The 21,843-nt window shown below is 39.4% G+C and overlaps 1 protein-coding gene across 1 annotated transcript in view; it reads right to left on the reverse strand.

Moving 5' to 3' along the window:
- Window positions 1–362: 362 nt before the first annotated feature.
- SIM2 (SIM bHLH transcription factor 2) overlaps window positions 363–21,843 on the reverse strand; it is a 57,444-nt gene continuing 35,963 nt past the window's right edge. Inside the window, exons 6-11 of the mRNA XM_061988637.1 lie at window positions 21,311–21,510; window positions 17,354–17,460; window positions 11,277–11,424; window positions 9,237–9,405; window positions 7,246–7,654; window positions 363–1,090 (exon numbers count right to left, since the gene is read on the reverse strand). Coding sequence (XP_061844621.1) covers window positions 363–1,090; window positions 7,246–7,654; window positions 9,237–9,405; window positions 11,277–11,424; window positions 17,354–17,460; window positions 21,311–21,510 — 1,761 coding nt within the window. The remainder of the gene's footprint in view (window positions 1,091–7,245; window positions 7,655–9,236; window positions 9,406–11,276; window positions 11,425–17,353; window positions 17,461–21,310; window positions 21,511–21,843) is intronic.

Here is a 21,843-nt window from a genome sequence, read left to right on the forward strand (position 1 = left end):
TAAAAAAGTCTTGAATTTATTTTGAGAGGGAGGAGTTGAGGAAAAAAAATGTTCTTCATATAAATCTCTGCATATAATGCCTATCATTTAATCTTGTTGCACACTATAAAATAACAAAAATAAGATCTGTAGCATCTTTTCACTGGCACCAGAGCTTAATGTGTGACAACGAAGCACGGAAGCTAGATGTGGTTTTTTTTCCTGACCTTGAAGGTACTGCTACACGTGGCTTGCCAGGAACATGAGTCTGTCCCTCATTGACCTTCAGCTATGCTCAGTAAATGTAACCATGTTTTCTCATGCTTTTTGCAAATCATTACAGTTTGGCTTCTTAACTAAATGTAAATACTCCTCTATTACCGTCACCTTCCATTGGCTATTATTACAGAAGTTCCAATATAATGGGGTAGTGCAGATTCCTTGTGGGTTTCTGGAGAAGAAGCTGAGGAGGGGCTTTGGTTTTTGTAAAGAAATGTATTTACTTCCTCGGAATTGTATCCATAATTTTCTCCTACATGTCCTGTGGCTGTACATGAGGAAGTTTGAAATGTACCATGTTTGGCTAAAACATGGTGATAATTTAGAAGCACAAATGGAACTTGTCCAGAGGGTCTCACATCCATCACACGTTCACTTTCAGAGTCATGATCAAGCTTTACAGTCATTCTCTCCTCGCTGTCCAGTTCATCTAGATTTGTAGGGTGATGACTAATATGCCCATATTTAGGTTCTTTCATACAAATCCTTCTTGTTTGCTCATATACTGAGGACATTGGCAAGAGATGACTTAATTGTCCTATAGCTTTAGACTGGAAACATTCTGATTTTGGCAGCAAGGAGTTAGCTATTGAGTTTGAAAAGGAACTTTCGTTAATGCTCATTTTTTCTTGTAGGTCTCTGTTAAAAGCTAGCTTGGTTTCTTCTTTAATGAGGTGATGAGGTGGCTGAATCCGGGTTTCTATTTTGTTGGATTTCATGATGCTGGAATCATAAATCTCTTCTTTGTATCTGCTGCCTGGCATGGGTGCTGTGCAGCTTGTAAAGTTGTCAGATAGAGCGTCTTGGCTGTATCTTCTGTTTGAGATGGGCACTTTTAGGAAAGAGAAAACATATTAATTACTGACAATAAACTCGTATAATAGACTCTTAACACTTTTTCATGACTGAATTTTAATACCCATTTGCTTTGGGACAGATCCAAGTCCCAGTGAAGACACTCCCATTTGCATCAGTGGTTTTGGGTAAATCTCTTTAAGACAGTGCTGAATAGTAAAAAACAAACCCAAAACCAAACCCAACCCATTCAGAAGGGGCAACAGTGCCAAACAATTCTGAAAAGGTTTTCTGTTTGAAATGCCCATTTGTTTATTTGACTGAATAAATATACGTCAGTCATTATTAAAATTGTTATAATTGGGGGAAAGAAAACAAACAAATATTTTGAAGTGTGACCTGCTATCAAAACCCTTGACTTCAAGTGAGCTTTTTTTCAGAGATATATCAAACAATTTACCGGAGGTTGGATAACATTTGAGACTCAGTGATTAGAGTAAACCAGAATTTATTCTTCCTGTCAGTGTGCAAGCTTTTTCTCTAAAATGTATTGAGTAACCTTACTTTTCTCTTAGCTTTCTGCATGGTATGTGAACTCTTGAAACGTTTTTATTGTTTTCTGCTTGGCTTACGCAGCTTTTCCTTTTCATACACTCCTGTCTACAATGGCTAAGAGCAAAGCCACCAGTTTACTCCTGTACAGTGTAGCTAAAATTAGGCAAGTACTATTTTATTTTGCACTGTCTTGTGTGAACAGTTTGACAGTTATACTGCTCCTCCAAGGCGTATTTGAAAGTTTTATGTTAAAGGTTAAATGAGGCACTTAGCAAATATCTCAAATTAAAACTAAACTCTATTTTGTGTAATGCTCACTGAGAGCCCTGGACACTTAAGTGCCTTTTGTAAAAGTGATTTTCTGTTTTTCTAAAAATTTTCTTCAACTTAAAAGTTTTGGAGTTCCCCCGTAGTGGTTGCTGATGTAACTGTACGTGCTAATAATTAAATATTCCCTGTGCTATAGTAGACTGGCAAAGCCTTCATGTATAATAGAGGAAGCAGAAATAGCTCAATTGTACCTTTTTTAATATAGAGAGCTTCATTAATTTCAGAGGGAGTTGCACCACATAATTAGTAGCAGAATTTAAATAGGAATCTGGATCCAATTTCTTTGTGATCAACCCACCACCCTCCTAGAAACAACAACCTTTTAAGTTATTCGTTTTAATTTCCATGTATGTATTTTGTACCAAAAATAAGCAATCCTAAGTAAACTGAATTCTCATCAACTGTTGAAAAGAGGGCCCTCACAAATCAAAACAGAGATTCAGCTACATGCTTGAGTATAACTTGGAAATGTTACCAGTGTAATTATACTACTATAATTTTAACTCTACATTTGGCATTTTTACTATGAAATTAGTATACATGCTAAGAGCTACTGACATATGACTAATATGGTTTTACTAATCTGGTATGCTGGTTTTAGTGTTCTTCCTGCTTGAGACATCCACAGGAGCAATGGTTTTGTTCTCTTATTGCACCATGGCATGTTGTTACTTTATGGCTCTAATCTCGGAACAAAGGATTGTCTTTTTCCATTTTTAGAGCCCACACTTATAAGAAGAAGCTGAAGCATCACAGCAAATAGTTCACCCCTGTCTTATCTTCATTTTTGTAATCTCCAGTTCTGATGGGCTGATGGCTGCCTTCTTCGTACCAAGAAGTAATTTGCATGCTTGGGAGATTTACAGGATATTATCCATTTTGTTCTATCCTGTTGTTCAAACATGGTTGTCATCTTTTTGTTGAGGAATAAAGTAAGCATCTGGTTAATTGTTTGCAGATTTCCATTAAAGTTGTCAGCACATTCGTAGAGTTAGACCAGAGAGTTAAGCAAGTCGTGTCTGCAGTGCAACAGAGCACAGTTGGTTTTGTCCACTCACATTTGGAACAGTTACTGGAGCTAAACTTAAACCTGCTTTTGGCTTCCTTTGCAGACAAAAACAGAAGGGTGCTCTGGGACAGACTCTTCCTGGGGAGTTTTTCATATACAAGTTAATAGAGACCTGACCAGTTGCCTTCTGTTGCTGTAGAAAGGCAGCACCCCAGGATTGCTTCCACCCATCTGGTGCGTGGGCAGTTGCCAGAGTACCTGCCTCAGCAGGTGCACAGGGATCCCATGAACCCTGCGCTTCTACATTGCTGAAAATTCTTTGCAGATATTGAAGTCAGTGCATTAATTTGGGATGCTTTCCAGACCACTCTTCTGCCAGAGCAACTCAGCTATGCCAAATGAGGTAGATATAGTGCACATCTAAGGTTGTTTATCATACCAGAGTGATAGCAGCATTTTAGAAGGCCATTTATACTTGCTTACACTGCCTCCATTCATAGCAGCCTCCAACTGCAACTGTGAACTCAGTCCTTCAGGCATCATGTCTGTTAATTCTTGCCAAGTAGCTCTGCTTCCACAGTGATGCGCACAGTGCAGCTCAGGCAAGTTGAGGGAAAACCTGGAGATGGGAACCTCATCACCTGGCAGCCTGCTGAGATTTCAGCATCCAACCATCTAAGTGGGAACAGGAAGGCTACTCTAGTAGATGTTGGTCTTTGTTTAAAACATGTAATATCGAGTCATAATTACAGTATACTAGAGTGATCTTTCCCCTGTCAAACATCGTGTTGCAGCAAGGTGCATTCCCTCCTCACCTTTAAATAGTGCAGTCAAAGATCAGCTAGTGCTCAGTGGAGAAAGATGTTTGCAAGAAAGCTATTTCATTCACAAACATGCCTTTCTTTACCAAGAGGTTAATAGCTAGAATGACTTCTCATTCTTTCCTGTTCAGTAAAAATTAAAGAAATGCATATAGGAACCAGATTAAAGCCAGGAAAGACTGGTACTCAGTGCTGATCTTCATGGAAAAGGTAGGCAGTTGTTATCAGCAGAGTTTTGCATCATCTGTGAAAAAAACTTGTCTGTTTTTAGGACACAATCAAAGCCCTCTTCATGCATTCCTTGTCTTGCATCATTTTATTTGGGCTTCCAGATCTACAGTAATCTCAGAAGACTGTATTCCTGACAGTTACTGTATGCTTTGCAAAGACAAAGCACTTGGAGGTTGTAGCCTGTGAGGTTTCAGCATGTTTCCTAATCCTTTGTACAAGAAGGCCTTCAGAGAAGAGGAGCAATTACTCAATTGCTCCGAGTTTTGCTGAGGACCAAAGAGCAGAGCTGCTGTACTGCTCAGGTCATGCACTCCTGTGACACAAAGGCATGCTAATATTCCTCTGAGTCAAACAAGGCAAAGATATGAGTTTTAATACTGCCTATGCCCATGAAAAAAAAGATGGTTTAGATTAGCTGAATAGCTGTGCTGTGTCCTGGTCCAAACCCTAATTACAATTCATCTGACGCATGTGTGATGTTGTAATTATGATGTTCTCCATCATTCTCTTCAGAAAAAACAATAGTAAGACAACATGAACTTCAAGACCTCCTTGTCTCTAGTGGAATACACTTTTCAAAGAAGATGTCATGTATTTCTTCCAGTAGTCACAGGCTAAACCCAAGTAGCTGGTTTGGGGGAGGAAGGCAGACTAGAGCTTCCTCATAGGTTTTCATAGTATTCTCATAATATGAGTTTTGGCATGATTAGTGGCACTAAGCTTCACACAGATAGTATAGACTGGCCAACAGCTGAACTTAATGAGAAGTAGGTACTGTGGTACAGTAGTAATGCATCCATTGGAGCATACAAAGGAAACTTCCCTGACTAAGAATATGGCTACCTTCTCTGAAGCCAGTTTCTTTTCTGATGACTAGGCCAGCTGGAAAAAAGTGGAAGAAGCTTCAAAACCAGATTCTGAGGCAGCGGCATCTGATTGGCAGGCAGTTTTATCTGCTACGTGCTTTTCCAGAGCTTTGATGGCTTGGCGTGATCGTCTTAAAATCTCTGACGTCTCCAAAAGGAGCTATTTTCCATAGAGAAAAATGTCTCTGGCCTACGGCATTTTTGGCAGATGCTTCTATGGATGTGATGTGGAATAGCCCTTGCATCCAACCCGGTTGCCAGATGTCATATTTGGCACTGCCTTTGGATTGAAGATAATGATGCTAAGCAGATCCTCTCTGCTTTGAAGCTCACTGGCTGTGAGTTTTTCAGCGAACTGCTGGAAAAAGCAGCGGTTGACAATGTAAGGAAAATCAGATGCCCCTTTCAAATCAAAGCAAAAAGCCACTTCCGAAGGTTTGGATTTCTCTTCTGCCACCACCCTTAGCAAAAGTACAACAGAGCAAATTCTACCTCAGGAGGAAACAGACTCTGGAACAATTAAATATAAATGCTCTTTGCAGTGGAGTCTCTATTTTTCTTTCCGCTCTTAGAACAATGTCTGTGAAGTCAGGCAATCTCTGACCAGGCCTGAGTTTGGCCATATTCTTTGCACTCTGACCAAGTGCTTTGGCAGAGAATTAATTGTACCAAGGCAGTTTTCATCAAATGTGCAACAGTTATCCATTAAAATACATCTGTGCTCTAAAGAGAACCAACATATTCCCACTTAAGCTACAAAATCTTAAGTAGAAGTAAGGATGGCTGGCATTTCAGCTTCATTTGCCTTTTCAAGAGGAAATAATGAAGGTATGTATACATGATGAAACTGAAAAATACCAACAGTTGCTTGGGATTTTTTTTACCTTAACATATTTAACAGTATTCCTGTGGAATCCTTCTGATATAATATATTGACTAGCAGTTATCTGCCCATACCAACCGACTAATGGTAAATTGCTTGTCTGCTGCTATGCTCACTGGACTTTTCTGGAAAATGTTATGGCCACAATCAATTTTACAGACTTTTCTCTGGACAAGGTGTTCTTTCCACATCCATTCTCAGTGGATCTGATGGCACCTTCTGACCAGCAAGGAATGGATCTCCTCTCTTGGTCAGTTCACAGCATCTGTCAGGCTAGAAGCAAAGCTGGGCTGACCTAGAATACATCTAGAATAGCCTTGTTCTTCAGACTTACTGGAAATACACAGGATTTACTTCAGTCTTTATACTTTTCCTCAAAAGACATAGCTTTTTTTTTTCCTTTTCCACAAAGATATGTCATCTTTAGAAAGGAGAAAAGCATTTCTTATTTTTGATCCAAAGCTACTCCTTTTCACACTCAGTTGACAACAGCAACAAAAGGAATCCAGCATATTAGAGGAGCATGAGCTCAGAAAAAGCATTTAACCTGTACTAGGCCTTAAGAGCTTCAGTCTTGCTCATTTTCAACTTAAACACAGAACAGTAAAATAAAATGCTACAGTCAGCTAAGTGAGGTCAATCAGCTAGGTGAGGTCAAACAGTCCTGTGAAGGACAAAAACCTGGGAAGAAGTTATTTGCTTCTCTGTGGGAGGCACATTCAATGTCTGATACTGTCTTCTGTCTGAAACAGTAAGCTCAGCTTTCAACATCTGTAGATAGTCACTTTGGATCCAGGATATCTAGTGTCACGTCACTAAGTGAATAAATGCTTGTTTCTGGTACTCAAGAATCTGGACCTTTCTAGCTCTTTTAAATTTCCACTCCTGCTTCCTCTGTCCCGTCCTCAGTGAAGCTAGAAGAAAGGAGTGTTTCCATCTAACTTCATAACAGTATGCCAACCAGTCAGTCTTCATCAGTGATTCTTAACTAATCAAAGCAGTGTATGCAGCTAGATGTAATGTATCTTGAGATCTAAGGACTAGAATGTATCTTGAGCTTGTTTACATTTAGGTACTTTATAGGTTTACAAGGTTGTTTCTTACAGGATGCCACCTCAGAGAAGCCAAAATGTCTTCAGTGCTTCCTTCAAAGTATTTGAGCTGACCATGTGTACAGAGATAATGCAGCTGATCCAGGAGAAGCACAGAAGTCATTTTTGAGTAAAGCAGAACACGGTGCATTTCACTACTCATTCACTGTAGTAACTGCAAGGTAGAGACATTCAGAATGGTTTCATTCTCAGAAAGGACAGTGTTCAATTTTTATGGAAATAGGTCATATTTATTTTCATTTCAGTCTGTGAACTGAAGTACATTTACTTTCTGACTTCTGCGATGACTTACCTGAGCAATTCCACTAACTAACTAATTACAAATCTTTCCCAGACACCCCATAGCTTTGCTTTGCTTTTTCTCTGCTTTTGAAGTGACACTCACCTTCGTAACTTTGTGCAAGATTATGTCGGATGATGTTCACTGGCTGATCAGGAAGATTTTTGGACGGTGACTGGCTGTTGGGTACCAAGGAGTTAGCATAATGCCACTGGCATTCTCCATTTGGCTGCAGCGTACTCAAGAAAAATCGAGCTACTTCACAAGGTGCTCCTTGAGACTGCCCAAACTTCGAAGGCAGCATTTGCTTTTTGCTGCTGAAGACATGAGAATCTACAGGGAAGTGTCCATAATGGTAAGAGAAAGGCAAGCTATATGATGGGGCATATAAAAGTTCACTGTTTTCTGAATGGAAGTTTTGTTCTTGAATGGTGGCGGCATTCACTGCGGGGCTGGATCGCCAGTTTCCCACCTGGCTGCATTCCAGTTTGTCTGTTTGGAATGAGTTGTATTGCTGGGAGAGAGAAGAGGGAAAAAAAAAGGAGGGAAAGAGACTTAAATGACTAACTTTTATATGAAACCACATAACATATCATACAGGCGCCCGAGGCTGGGCCTCCTTGAACTGAGATCTCACTGGCTAAAGCAACTGGCTTATAAGTGCATTGAAAGTTCCTTGTCTTCACGATAACTTCACTTTCATTTAACATAGGAATAAAAAACTCTTTTGTCATCCTAATGTTAAGGGTTTATTTGATAAATTTACCAGTTGGATTGTAGCTAGTAAGTTCAGGCAGTTGTAAATACCAGAGGGCAGATAAATGGAGTAGCAGACCATGAATATGACTTTGCATAACGTTGGCACATTAAGCTTTGGAATGGTGGGAAGATAAAATCTGTCTCTCCTACTCTCCTCCCCAGACTCCAAATCCTTTTTGAGCTCTCACTGTTTTGAATGGAGTATATGTGCTAACTGCATTCACTGCTGTTTTAAGGTAATAGTAGCCCCTTCCAGCAATATTCATTGCAGTCTTAGAATGTCTTATGGTGGGTGTCAGTTTCACCAACCCGATTTTATGGACAAGCTCCATAGTTTCCTTTCATGTCTGGTTCTAGCTCACCCAGTGACAGTGGGACAGTGAGCACTGGTGAGGCTGCACCTTGAACACTGTGTTCAGTTCTGGGCCACTCACTGCAAGAGGGACATTAAGGTGCTCGAGCATGTCCAGAGATAGGCAATGAAACCGATGAAGGGTCTGGAGAACAGGTCTTATGAGGAGCAGCTGAGGGAGCTGGGGATGTTCAGCTTAGAAAAGAGGAGGCTTTTCAGAGATATGATCACTCTCTACAACTGTCTGAAAGGGAGTTGGAATGAGGTGGAGGTTGATCTCTTCTCTCCAGCAATGAATGATAGGACAATATATATATTAGGAAGAACTTTTTCAACAAGAAGCTTGTTAAGCATTGGAATGGGCTGCCCAGGGAGATAGTGGAGTCACCATCCCTGGAGATATTTAAAAGAAGCACAGTTGAACACGGGGGGAACACGGGTTAGTGGTGGACTTGGCAGTGTGAGGTTAGTGGTTGGACTCAATCTTAATCTCAATCTTTTCTAACCATAATGATTTTGTGACTCTGTGTCTATGATAATCCAAATCCCACTCCAGTGCTCAATTTACTAGGATTCATTCCTATGACACATTCTCCAGCATAATGAAACTGTTAATACCTATGTGACATTAGGAACTCTACATACCAACGGTGAATGAGATGCATTCTACACCAGTGCAAATTATTATAACCTAGCTATTCTTAGGATGTGTTTTAATTCTTTTTAGCAAGGAAGCACATTGGTTTCAAAGTAGTTTACAAACTCCATATCAAAATTTTATGTGTTTGCATCACTTGCCAGAGTTGGTTTGTACTATTAGTGCTGTCCACCCCAAAGGTCTAATTGTATTCCAGCCTACAAAGGAGTTCCTGTGGCAAAGCGTGCTGTAGTTGGTTTTATAGTAAGTTCACTTCTGTGTAATGTCTATCCTGTCCCAAGCACTCTACAACAGCAATTGGTAAGTAAATATTGCTGAAAAAGTTACCTGTTGTGGGTAAGGTGTTGTTCTGAGTTTTGCCTTCATTTTATTACTTTTGGGTTTTACTATTTTCCTTGTTTCCTGCGAGGTAGATACTGAGTTCCTGCATGAAAACTGTGACTTAGAAATGGTAACCTGGTCCAGTGACAACTGAAGTTCCTTATATTCAATATCTCTGAAAAATAAAAGTCCAATAAATTATGTACTCAAAAATACGGCACAAATCAAAACCATCTCTTTGAAAATATTATGTTAGTTTTCATAATCTTTGAATTTTTGTTCTTCCAAGATTTTCCCTGCATCTGCAGTGTGAGTCTGTAGATGTCAGCAGCCAGTGAATTTTATGGTCTGACCCCATCCCCACATAAGTCCATCACAAATATTCGATTGCAAACCATGTTAACATCTTTGTACCAAGTGTCCTCATTCTCTCAATCTAAGTTGTGCCAACTTCTTCTCTGCCATCCGTGGCATCTTGCAGTTTGGAATCACAGCCATATCAGCTGATAGGAAGCACAGATCAATTAATCTGTCTGCTTCTCAGTCAGGAATTGATCTCTGCCCTGGCTCTCATTAGTAGTCCTGAAGAAAGGAAAGGAAGCAATGTTCCTCTCCTGTCAGCGCAATGTGCTTATAACTAGACCATAGGAGGTGCAATGCTGTTTTTCTGACAGACTAGACTTTCACTTCTGCTCCATTCTATTCAGTTTTATCTGTCCTATAGCCAGGACATGTGGTATTTTTGGACAAAAGAGGCTAAAAAAACAAATCAAGAGCAAACTGTGGATTGTATTTTGAAACAGTAATTCACATGGTTCTGAAGATTAAATGATCTGCCCTGGTTTTGTCAATAACAACAGTGGGGAATGTTTTTGAAAGGATAACTTAAAAAAACCCTACTTCTCTCTCAATTTCCATCTAGAACTCATTTCCATCACTTGTTGATGATGAGTAACCTGGAAGTGAATTCAACTCAACAATTTGCTGTTACATCCCTGGCACAGTGTCCTCCTTTTTACTCAAATCACTTGCCCCAACTCATGGAACTCAAGCAGGCGGCAGAGTCTTTCCCTCAGGCTACTGGCTCTCACGTTGTACAGGAAGGAGGGCAGCATTAGTCAATGTGTCTAGGGCTGAATACCTATTTCAAGTAGTTTAAGGAAATGTGGTTTTTCAACTGATACACCTTAACTCCCCAAAGACAGGTATTAGAGACAACATTGTAATGTGCAAACACTTACGATCCTACCATACATCATGTAAACTCATTTTACTTTCTAGCCAGATAAGAAATGCACTAGTCAGGACAAAAAGAAGGACTATATGGTTCCTTTCTTTTTTACACTATTCAATACAAAAAGTGCCCACTGTGTTTTTTCTTCTCTTCCCCAGAAATAGTCTCTTCAATCACAGTCTGTTTCACTATTACTTTTCCCTGTTATTAGCTATAAAATTTTGTATTACTCAAGTTTATGTCAAGATAGGAACTTTGTAACACCTTCATAACTTGAACTAGAATTCATAAACTGCAGATCCTACCTACTGTAGATTCATCAGCTCAGTGGGAGCTACTTGCCATTGTGAGAATGTAGTTTTACCCTGAGTATCTGTGCAACCCAAGGCAAGTAAGGGAATCCTCTGTAATTCCCCTTTCCCTGAAGAGTAATACTTCCTACCCTGTCTCTGTCTCTCAAATTGGTGCTATGACCTCTGCTGCATAGCAGTGGCTTTCACTGTGTCTGGACAGCCCCAGTACAGTTGTGATGACAATTACAGACTGGAGTCTAGGTCTAATAGAAATGGCTACAAGTGATATTACATTCAAGTATACAGGAATACTAGCTCTTTTTAGTTCATTGTAATTAAAAGAGCGAGAATATGAAGTGAGAAGAGTGGTTGTAACATGCAAGCACTGAATGATACTGGAAGACATGAGTAAAGCAAATTTAAAAGGAGTTAATTAGTAATGAACCGATTACTGATAACACGCAAAATGAATCAATCAATTACTGATAACACATAATGGTACAAAGTATTTTGACTTACGTAAGGACATAATTGACACTCACTATGCAGTGAGGCCGTGATGAACGGCTGTTATGCACAATAGTTGCGTAGCTCTGTACCCAAACCCAGCCTCCATGCTTGGACAGTAGTCGATAGTACTTGGTTGTGACTTGGCCTTTCACCAACACTGAATAGGATAAAAAAAAAACACATTTCACATTGCTTGGACTTGTGACGGCGTCCTGGAGATTTATTTGTAAGGCCAGTACTTTTCATCCTCCTCCCCCTTCCTTAAAACTTCCACCTTCTCCCACCAAACTTTAAGTAGCTCCCCTGCAAAGGTATTTGTCCTGCCCCTTTACATAGTTTCACAAGGTCACATTGCTTACAAGTAGCATGTTGCAAAGTTTTAAGTTTTGTCTTCCCTCCATTCTGGATGACCCAGCTGTCTTACGATTACAAAAATCCTCATACTGTTTATAATCTAACTGAAAAATTAAGTTCAAGGCAGCAAAAGTATTCTGAAGCATACACAACTGGCTTGAATTTTTCCAGTATACTTGGAAGCACTGTTGTCATTCATGGCTTGAGAGATTGCTTTGTATTTTTCCAATGCGTTACATGCTATGATGCTCTTTCTTCTGTCAGCTCTACATTTTGAAGGTTGATTGTAAAAGGGAAAATTAAAATGCTATTTGGTTCTTAAGCACACAAAGACAAGGCCAGAGAGGTGAATCAGTTGTCTGAAAGATTTCATTAGAAATGTAATCCTTTACACACCAGTTTGGATTCTCTGTGAAGAAAGGTGTTTTGGCTGAAGACTAAGCTGTAACACTTGTGCAGCATCTCTAACTATTTAATCTTGCTACAAATATTTCTGATTCAGTGCCAGGCACTTATTTAATGATTCACTAGAAGCCTTCGAAGGTGGTTCTTCTCTTATTTGACCCTGGAGCATTCCTCTAGGAAACTCCACCTTTCTGACTCTTCTATACAACCAGTTATTTATTTTCAATTAAGAAATAAGGGACTGAGCTTGCTACACAAACTACGTCCAAAAAAAGGTGATCAATAGCAGCAATTCCTTTATATAATACATGACTAATAAATGGTATTACTGCTTGCAAATGTAAGGCTTGTACTAGACAACTTGGTAGCAAAGCTCACTGTAATTTTGCTCTCTTGCTTGGTGCAGAAGCAGATACATAATAAGGGAATTTAACAACAGCTTTCTCTTTCAGCCAACTCTAGCAGAGCAAATGACCACTTCAAATGCAAATATATGGTCTTACAAGGAGTATTCATAAAAGAATTTTCTGATAGGGAGAGTGCCCAATGTTAGACTGGTAACTAAAGAGTGCATAACCTTTGGGGGGTTGTTTGCTGTTTGTTAATTAACTACATGGCTATCAGTCATTGCTGTACTTTGCTTTCTTTTGTTCAGTGGTTACTTGGGGGAGTAGGGATTTGTAATTTCAATAGTAATCAGAGACCACAATAATGTTAAAAATGTGAATAGCCCAATGTAAGACTATCAGACGAGTTCTTGTCCTCTAAGCCTGCAGTATATAGATCATCTCTCTCGACTGCTTACTCTCCTATCCATCCTATCCATCCATTAAGCTCTTACAAAATGACTGTAGACAGGTCTTTCTGGGAGTTTCAGTTCTTCCATTACATGGTATAGCATGCATTTATTCAGAAAGTAACAAAATAAACATCATCACCTTGCAGGACCTTCAAAAACACATCCTTGCTAACAGTCATCACTACTGAGAGTTTGAAGTCTTTCTTAGATACCAGCTTTTTGCCTCATACTTGCTGGTGTCCTTTTTTTGCTTGCTTTTCCATATAGAATACTTTATGGGTTGGAGGTGTGCTTATGCAGATATTTAAGAAAGTAATGAGGAATGTGTGTGTAATTATGTAAACACACCTACAAAATATAAAGGCAAGCTCAATATATCCTTCCAAGGTAAAGGTCTTGTAGCTACTACTCAAAGATTCAGTGTAATAATGCCAAATATGTCTGTTGCAAAAATATTTGTTAATAATCAGCTATATGCCATGGAATCACTATGTTTCTTGATGTTCTAATAATCCAAATGGTCCAGTTCTGGGAAAATATGTTTACATTTCAGCCTAGATCATCTAACAGATCTTTTTTGTAATGTGGTCTAGGCTTTTCAGAACTCAGTCTTTGTGCTAGTTTAATGGTCAGGTTTTCCTTGAATTCAAAATGCTTCGTTATTCACTCTTCCAAAACAGAAATTAACGCTGTAATGGATCGCTTGATATAACAAAGTTCTTCCTGGTGCTTTGGGACTAGTTTTGACTTTCTCACTGTTGGGTTCTTTTACAGTCCTTGTTTTAACTCTCCGATCGAGACAGTATTTTAAAAGATGTGAAAACCACTGAGGACTACAGTGTTCAGCTTTCCTTCCAAATTATATGGATAAACCAATATTTCTCCTGGGACAGGGGAGGACTCCACGTCTCTTGCATTTTTAGCAATCTGGGGAAAGTCTGACCTTGGCTGAGGGACAGTAGCCTGCTTCCGCTACAGTAAATGAGGTCAATTTCCATTTGGCTTTGTGTTAAATTACTGTCTGATGTTGGCTGGGAAACCTCAGAGATGGGAGTGAGGTAAATCTGCTACCAAGACAATCTGTGCAGACTCAGACTTCTTGGTGGCCTCCGTTGCAATCAAAGGGGGAGGACTCAGTGGCTTCAGCCTTGGCTCTTAGATGTGCCATTTGTAACTGGGTGTTCCGCTGTTGTGGTTCCCTCCTGGTTTAGCAGGCAAGCTGAAAAAGGCACTGGGCTGGCTGGGCTGGTCCTTCTGGTCTGTCACTGATGGCTATTTTAAAAGACTACAACAGGCTCACGGACATATGGCTGGGAGTTCCTAGGCTGCACTTAAGGATAGAACTGAGAGAAACAGATTTCGTGGTTCCTCACTTGCAGCAGTAATTTTTTTAGCTTCTTTGGTGCATGCTACTTGGCATGTCATCAGTCCAGCCCTTGAACAGATGGTCAGTGGATGGTGCCCTGGCCAACTCTACAGTTCTTTTTCCCTACTAAAAACTAGTGCACCTCTGCTGGAAGGCTTGATTGCTGGTGGAGCAAAAGTAGACTCAATGCTATGGACAGAGTATAACATGTGCTTTGCTAATTGTAAATATATAGGTTGGCTTCCAAGAAGTGGCAGTTTGGTAATGACATCAGCTGGGGCTTGCCTTGCCTTGCCAAGGCACAGAGATGGGACTCTTGTAAAAATCTGTGTGGGAAGAGCAATGATGTTACAACATGTGGGATGCACAAAATCTTCCTCACAGAGAGACAAAGATACAAATGAAGTGATTTTTCTGAGGTCAGAAAAAAAAAATTGTCTATAAGGGAACAGAGGTATATTTTATCTGTACTGCCAACGACTGTCTCGTCTTTTAGAATGCAGGATCCTTAGGCAGGGGCTCATAATTTTTTGTGACTACATTTCCCTGGTTGCAGAGCAAACACTGTGGATATTGATGGTGCTATAGAAATAAATAACGCTAGTTCAAATGTCAGGAGCTTTTTCATATAGCTGGAAGCTAATCAAATGTTTAAAACAGGAAACACTGTTTGCTACCAGCACACCTTAGGCAAATATTCACATCTACATTTTCCTCATAGTCTGATGTTCTTGTACCTGTGTATCTCTTCTAACATGTTCCCCTCACTATTTCTTTTGTTTTGTTCTCTGTGCTGCCTAACTTAAAGTTCAGTTTGGGAATTTTGTTTTCCTCTGAAAAAGTAATTGGTTACCCTACTTTAAGCTTTTCCTTTCCTTTCCTTTCCTTTCCTTTCCTTTCCTTTCCTTTCCTTTCCTTTCCTTTCCTTTCCTTTCCTTTCCTTTCCTTTCCTTTCCTTTCCTTTCCTTTCCTTTCCTTTCCTTTCCTTTCCTTTCCTTTCCTTTCCTTTCCTTTCCTTTCCTTTCCTTTCCTTTCCTTTCCTTTCCTTTCCTTTCCTTTCCTTTCCTTTCCTTTCCTTTCTTTTTCTTTTTCTTTTTCTTTTTCTTTTTCTTTTTCTTTTTCTTTTTCTTTTTCTTTTTCTTTTTCTTTTTCTTTTTCTTTTTCTTTTTCTTTTTCTTTTTCTTTTTCTTTTTCTTTTTCTTTTTCTTTTTCTTTTTCTTTTCGCCTTGCCTTGCCTTGCCTTGCCTTTTCTTGCTTTGCTTTGCTTTTCCTTTGCTTTTTCTTGATACCATTATTAGGTGTAAGATGTTTCTCTCCAGATTTCTTCATCAGATGACACTTCATCATCAATTGCTTTATAGAATGGTATGTCAAACTTGCCAACCTTTTACAGTTTGTGTAAGTCATTTACTGATGGATGGCGGGGGAATTATCACAGTGGTCCCCAGAGGAAATTTCTATACTTTACATCTGTTTTAATAATTCCTATTACTCAGTATTCTGACCGTGATTCTGTGCTGTTCCCACTGTTGTTGCCCAACCGTTAGCCATTATTTTTTGCTTCTTGGCATTTATTTGCTTTGAAACTTTTATAAATTTCTATGCATAAGTCTTGCAATTCTCTTCTGTTTTTGAACTTCACAGTAATTTATCTTTGTAATTTGGATACGGTCTCTAAAGAATTGCTTTTAGTTATTCTGTCTGGTTGAGGTTGGCTTTTTTGTTTTTTCTTGGAGGGAGGGGGTGGTGGGGGTGGTGGTGGTGTTTTAACTCAGTGAACATGATGTTTCTCTCTATTTAAAACTCCACTCCTACATAGATCAAGCCAGTAGCCAAAGCACAAGTTTTCTACCACGCACACAGAATTATCCATCACTCTGCTCTATAATGGAAAACTGTTTTCCAGAGATGATTGTGGCTATAATGGAATCATCTCTATACTGGTTGACATAGGCATTTTAAATAGTCTGGTGGAAATAATGAGTGATATTTTTTACAGGTCAACAGTTACATCCAGATGCAGACATTAACACTACAAAGAGGATGCCCACAGCAGGAGATTACCATATATCCTGGTTATTCTAGCTTTAATTTGCAATGGCCCAGAGGATTCAATCATGCTTTGGTAAATAAGAACTTGCTGTAAAAAACAGTTTCTGCTTTCCCAGGCACACGGAAAGCACACTGCCATCAACAGAATTCGGCACTCCATGTTTCAGCACTGGCTTGCCAAATTCAGTTACATCCTCTTTTATATGCCAGACCCTCGTGAAGAGCACATATTAAGGTGAAGAACTGAGCACTTTCTCCTTCAAGAAACCTAAGAGAGGGATTTGACTCTAGCTGTTTTCAGCCCACAGGAGTAATCTGGCAAAAAAAAACCCCTGACATTGGTTTTTGGATGTCATGTTTGCATCGCATGGGCTGCGGCACACTGAGCCAAATCCAAAGTTCAGCTATTCCCTCAATTTGCTTCTCAAATTAATGTGCTACTGGATTAACTACTTCCCAAATCCAGATGTCTGAAGATATGATTAGTGTCTCTGTTGGCAGATGGGGAATTATTAAATGTGTAATTTTTTTCCCTGACACTCCATTCTCCAAACCTCATCCACATGCTATTAATGAATGTTCATCTAAGGATTTGGGGATTTGCCTTCACTTCAAACATGGGATAATTATTAGTAACATATTTCAGACGAATGGGGACCTGTTGCATAATTTTTCTCTTAACAACAGAAGCTAGTAAAATTCACATTTTTCCCACTCACTCACTCACTCACTCACTCACTCTTTTGGGTTTATTTTTTCACCTAGAATCAAGTCCAAATTTTCCAAAGAGCCTAGATCTTTTAAGTAGAAAGATAAAAGTGGCCAGATATGCTTCTGCAGGGGGGTTGGACTAGATGATCTCTAAAGGTCCCTTCCAGCCCCTACCATTCTATGATTCTATGATAAGGAGTTTTTTCAGAAGCACGTCATATTGAGTATCTAGCTTATTTGCAGAACTAATGGCTTCCTTAAGTGATAGCCAAGCACTTTTGAAAATTTAGCTCCAGTCAAGATTTGGAAAGCTCTCTCCACTTCCCAGTATAGTGCCTGTTGCCTGCAAAACTTCTCCCTCTACTTAACAGATTTCAGTTTAGCATTCTTTTTACTTACACAAATGATGAGCATATCGTAAATGGAACACATCACAGCCATGAACATGGTGGTAGAGTGTTTTTTCTATCAGATCTTGGGGTTCATACCCAGTTAATTCTGTCACCCTGGAAAAGGAAGATTCCATAATAAGCAAAATCTCTAGGGATATTCGGTTTTATTAACCTAATATTTGATTGTGCCAGCAAATCAGATGCCTAAAAACTACAGGACGAAAATATTAGTTTTGGAAACAGAATCCTCATCTTTATAAGAAAATAAACTCTCGCTGCCCAGCCAAAGCAAGGTGCAGTTATTCCCTGGCCAGCCTTGCACGCAGGCAGGAAAAAGAGTTCTTTTACTTATTTCCACTTTGGGCTTTTGCCACTGCTATGGATGATCTTTTGCACAAAGATCCAGTTGAGGAGCCATTCACAAAACAATAAAACTACTCTTGTGGACTGCTGACATGTTTTCATTTGCTTTTGCAAACATACAAGAGTAGCATGTATGTCAATTCATAGCCACTCCAATCATGGTCTCTAAAAAAATTCAGGCTAACACCTAATAGAGGGAGGAAGCAGGACCTTATTCCAGTTGAGAATACAGAAAGGCAAGGAGCTATGAAGATTGTAAGCTAAGAAAATGAAGACTGAAGGTAAGATTCAGAAAAACATCCTTGCTTGATGAGAAGTAGAATAATGGAACAAATTTGAAACAGCAGCATCTCTGCAGGTGTTAAAGAACCAGACTACACTGGTCAGGCTTACACTGGATCAGACCTACACTGGATCAGACCTAAAGAGTCAAGTCTCGTGGTTCAAAGTGGACTTTTGGTTATTTAGCACTGTTACTTGAGAACAAATAATCTCTAAGGTATGTTGCGCTGCTCAGCCATAATGTGGCTTGTGTACCTACTGTTGCTGGGGATGTTTTACACTGTCCAGGACTACCTTCACCTAAGAGGTAGAGCAGAGGTACCATACAAAGACATGTCTATATTAACAAGCAACACAATCCATTAGAAGGCAATCTGTAGAGTAAGACTGTTGCTGCTAAGGATCTACCAGAGCAGCAGGTGCATCTGTGTATTTTAATTTTGGAACTTTAACTTGGGACTAGCTCTAGTCTAAGTCTGTGGACTGAAAGCTTTACAACAGTTGGAATGCCTTAGACAAGCACTTGAAGGTTGTCTTCAAGTTTAGATTTGTCCAGAAGGAAGCCAGTTGACATGCCTAAGGCCTGTGACATGAACTGCACTGCATTGAGTGGGAACAGTCAGACATTCACTTCAAAAGAATGCTTCTGAAACAAAACACTGGTGAGGATACATGTAGCAAAGAATAACACAATAGTAGCATACAGAAATATATGCAAGGGTCTCAAGGGACTTGTGTCATTAGGGGTTGCAGCTAATGTGAACTTGGAATATCTTTTTTTCTTTGGTAGCTATTATTCGTCTTCTCTACTTTCACTGTAACACTGAGTAATCATGTGGACCACACAGAGACCAGGGACTTTACATCCTACTGTAGAGAAAGTGCTGTTGGCTGGGATCTTCTGAAGGAAATCAGAAAAATAACAGCAAAAAAATTCTTTTGTTGTCTGATTGATATAAATACAGCATAAATACATCCATGCCTCTCCTTGCTATACCTTCATCTGGGAAACTGCTGCATGCCTTTGCCTCAGTCAGGGACTGCCAAAGCGGAGTGAACACATGTGGTCTCTTTCTGCAGGAGGATATGTGAACACATGCTTGTGTTTCTCTTCTGCATGGTGCATTGTCCCTCCTGGCTTACAATTCAAGGGGCCCAAATGAAATACTGGTGAAACATACTGTTCAGGTCTCAACGCTCCTTCTGACTTCAGTGCAATTAAAACAAGCATGGCAGTTTCATCTGGCTCACTTAATTGATGAGTATGAAACAGCTAATCCAAAACCAAGCAAAATACTACAAACCTATTGCAGGCATTATTTTTTCTGGAGGTGCAGCCCCACTTTAGAGCTGGTCTTCCCAGGGGTCAAAAACACCCAACATTAAGAGTTACAAGGACACAGCAAACTTTTGAACAGTTTGAAACTGGAAATAAACTCAACTGCTTGACTTCCTTAACACAAAACCAGCACCTTGATAAACCACTGTAGGGAGCCGGGGCTCTGAAGATTGTGATCTCATCTGTGATGGGGCACATAGAAGGAAACAGAGCTTGATCCAATCACCAGTTCTGCCTTCTAGAGTTCTCTAAAGCCTTTATAAATTACATAGCAATGAATGAATAAGCTACACCACAAAAATCAGAACCAGTAGATGACTTTGGAGGGAAGGAACTCTCCTTTTTCCAGAGGCCTTGATAAATGAACTCTTGCATGTTTTACATCGTATCAGGTGTCTAGAAAGGCTGATCCAACTGTTCCTTCCTATGGCTTTAATACTGGCCTGCCTACTGTGGTTGTTACCTCTAACGATCTAGCAACACATTTCCTTTTATGAGTACCAGAAGCAAGACTGAAAACAGTTTTGTCTTATTCCTAGTGTATTCCTGCTTTGAGCAAATATAATTTGGTTTGCTCAGCTGGGAGAGCAAAGGACTTTGGTAATACTTAATACCCCTGATTGTCCTGTGCGTGGATGACGCCCATCTTCTCTTTGGTAAACACAGCTATGTAACAGTACTGGTTCTATCTGTGCTCCTGTCAACACCTCTAGTTATACTGTCTCCTTTGAAGACACTTATGTCTCCAGGCAGTTCCTCTTAGGCACAACATTTCCCTTTTTTCTTTCCCACATGCAAAGACATGTTGCTGGATCTCTTGTGCTTCTTTGTAGCTGTTACATTAAGCAAGCCAAAAAAGAAAAACAAGAAAAAAAATAATAATGAAGGTAAAAAGAAGAGGAAGGATTCCAGAAACAAATAGGTCTTTGTATTTTAGCAGCTGATGGCCCACTATCTCATTGACTTAGTACAGAGAAAAAGCATGTTCTTGTGTGGTTGACCTGTCATGCAAAACTTCCCCACTGGCTTGGATACACACTGTTTTTCACTCTTACACGTGAATATAATTTCTGCTTCTTGAAAATCCAGCATGCTAGGGAAATGAAAGAGTAGGTGACATACTGCTCCAGATGCAGGGATTTTTGAAAAAATGATCATCATGTCAATAGTCAAATCTGTTTTATCGTCTGGGAATTGAGCTTTTCCCCTCAAGGTAACTTGAACTGCACTGTACAAAATACTGTTTATAAAAAGATACCTTGTTTCAAAAGGGGAGGAGTGAATCATTTCACAACACCTTCGGTTCTGGTTTTGTGCTCATCTCAGCTGGTGTGTGAGTTACATCAGCTGAGAGTGGAGGCAGGATTCTCTTTCCTCAGCAAGTTTTGTTTAAGAAGGCTGTGTTTTCTGGTGGTAGCTAATTGAATTCCTTTTCATTCTAACAGCCTCATTTGGTAGGATTCGTTTCATTGTTAAGACATTACACTGAAGTAGAGAAAACTGTTTTCTTCTTTCTCTGTCAAAGGCTTTCTGAATGTCTCCAGCAAGTCATTTGAATTCAGTGTTTCAGTTGTGTCATGATTTGGTTTTTAGTTTGTTTTTTTTTCTTTAATTATGAATGATGGTACATCCTTATTCCTTTTGCTAGCTTTGTATGTTAAAATTGTGTCCTTTAAGGTAAAAACATATTACTGCTCACTTGTCTGTTATTGACAGCAAGAGGGCTTTCGCTGGCTCCCTGAAGCTGTAGGTAACTGTAAGTTAAATTGTACAGGCTCTTATAGGTTGTCATTCAAGATAAAGTATGAGCTATCCAGCTACCTGAAGGGCTTTGAAGATGCACATGGCTTTTCTCTTCCAGATCTATTTTGTAATGCTTTATTCTTTCATGGATACATTGATCTGTTCAGAAACCACTGTAGCTTATGACAACACTTGACTTTGGAAACATTTTATGGTAAGAATGAAATAGCTGCTTACCTGGAGTCTAGAAATATTAATTTTAAGTCCAAACTCGCTCTGAACATAAACATGTTACTGTGAAGTTTGATCTCAGTGATTGCACTGGGAGGTAAAGATTGACCTACAGCCACCAGTCCAACGATTTGGTAACAGGAATCATACAAAGACATATCTAGCATATACTGACGTATCTTCAAATAGCCACTGCAATGAATCACCTGGGATAACAAGAAAACACATTAAATGATGGAAGTGGAAAAGGTTGCAAATTATCTGACCACTCAGTTTCCGTGAGATTATAAAGCAATACACCCATATAACACTTAAGTACTGCGTAGTCTGTTATAAATGGAGATTAAAACATAGTACATGCAGGTTTTGTGTTTACTGCCAACATAGTTAATCCAGTATTAAAGCATATGCACTTTGGGACTATCTAGACAGCTTTCTAGTTAATACTTTAAAATCTCTTTGATATAGATTTCTTGTAGATACAGTCATAATTCCTGTTCATTAAGCGAAAAATCTGGAAGTTGCTGTTTTTAATGACT

This window comes from Colius striatus, chromosome 1 (genome assembly GCF_028858725.1).
Source record: "Colius striatus isolate bColStr4 chromosome 1, bColStr4.1.hap1, whole genome shotgun sequence".
Lineage (NCBI taxonomy): Eukaryota > Metazoa > Chordata > Aves > Coliiformes > Coliidae > Colius > Colius striatus.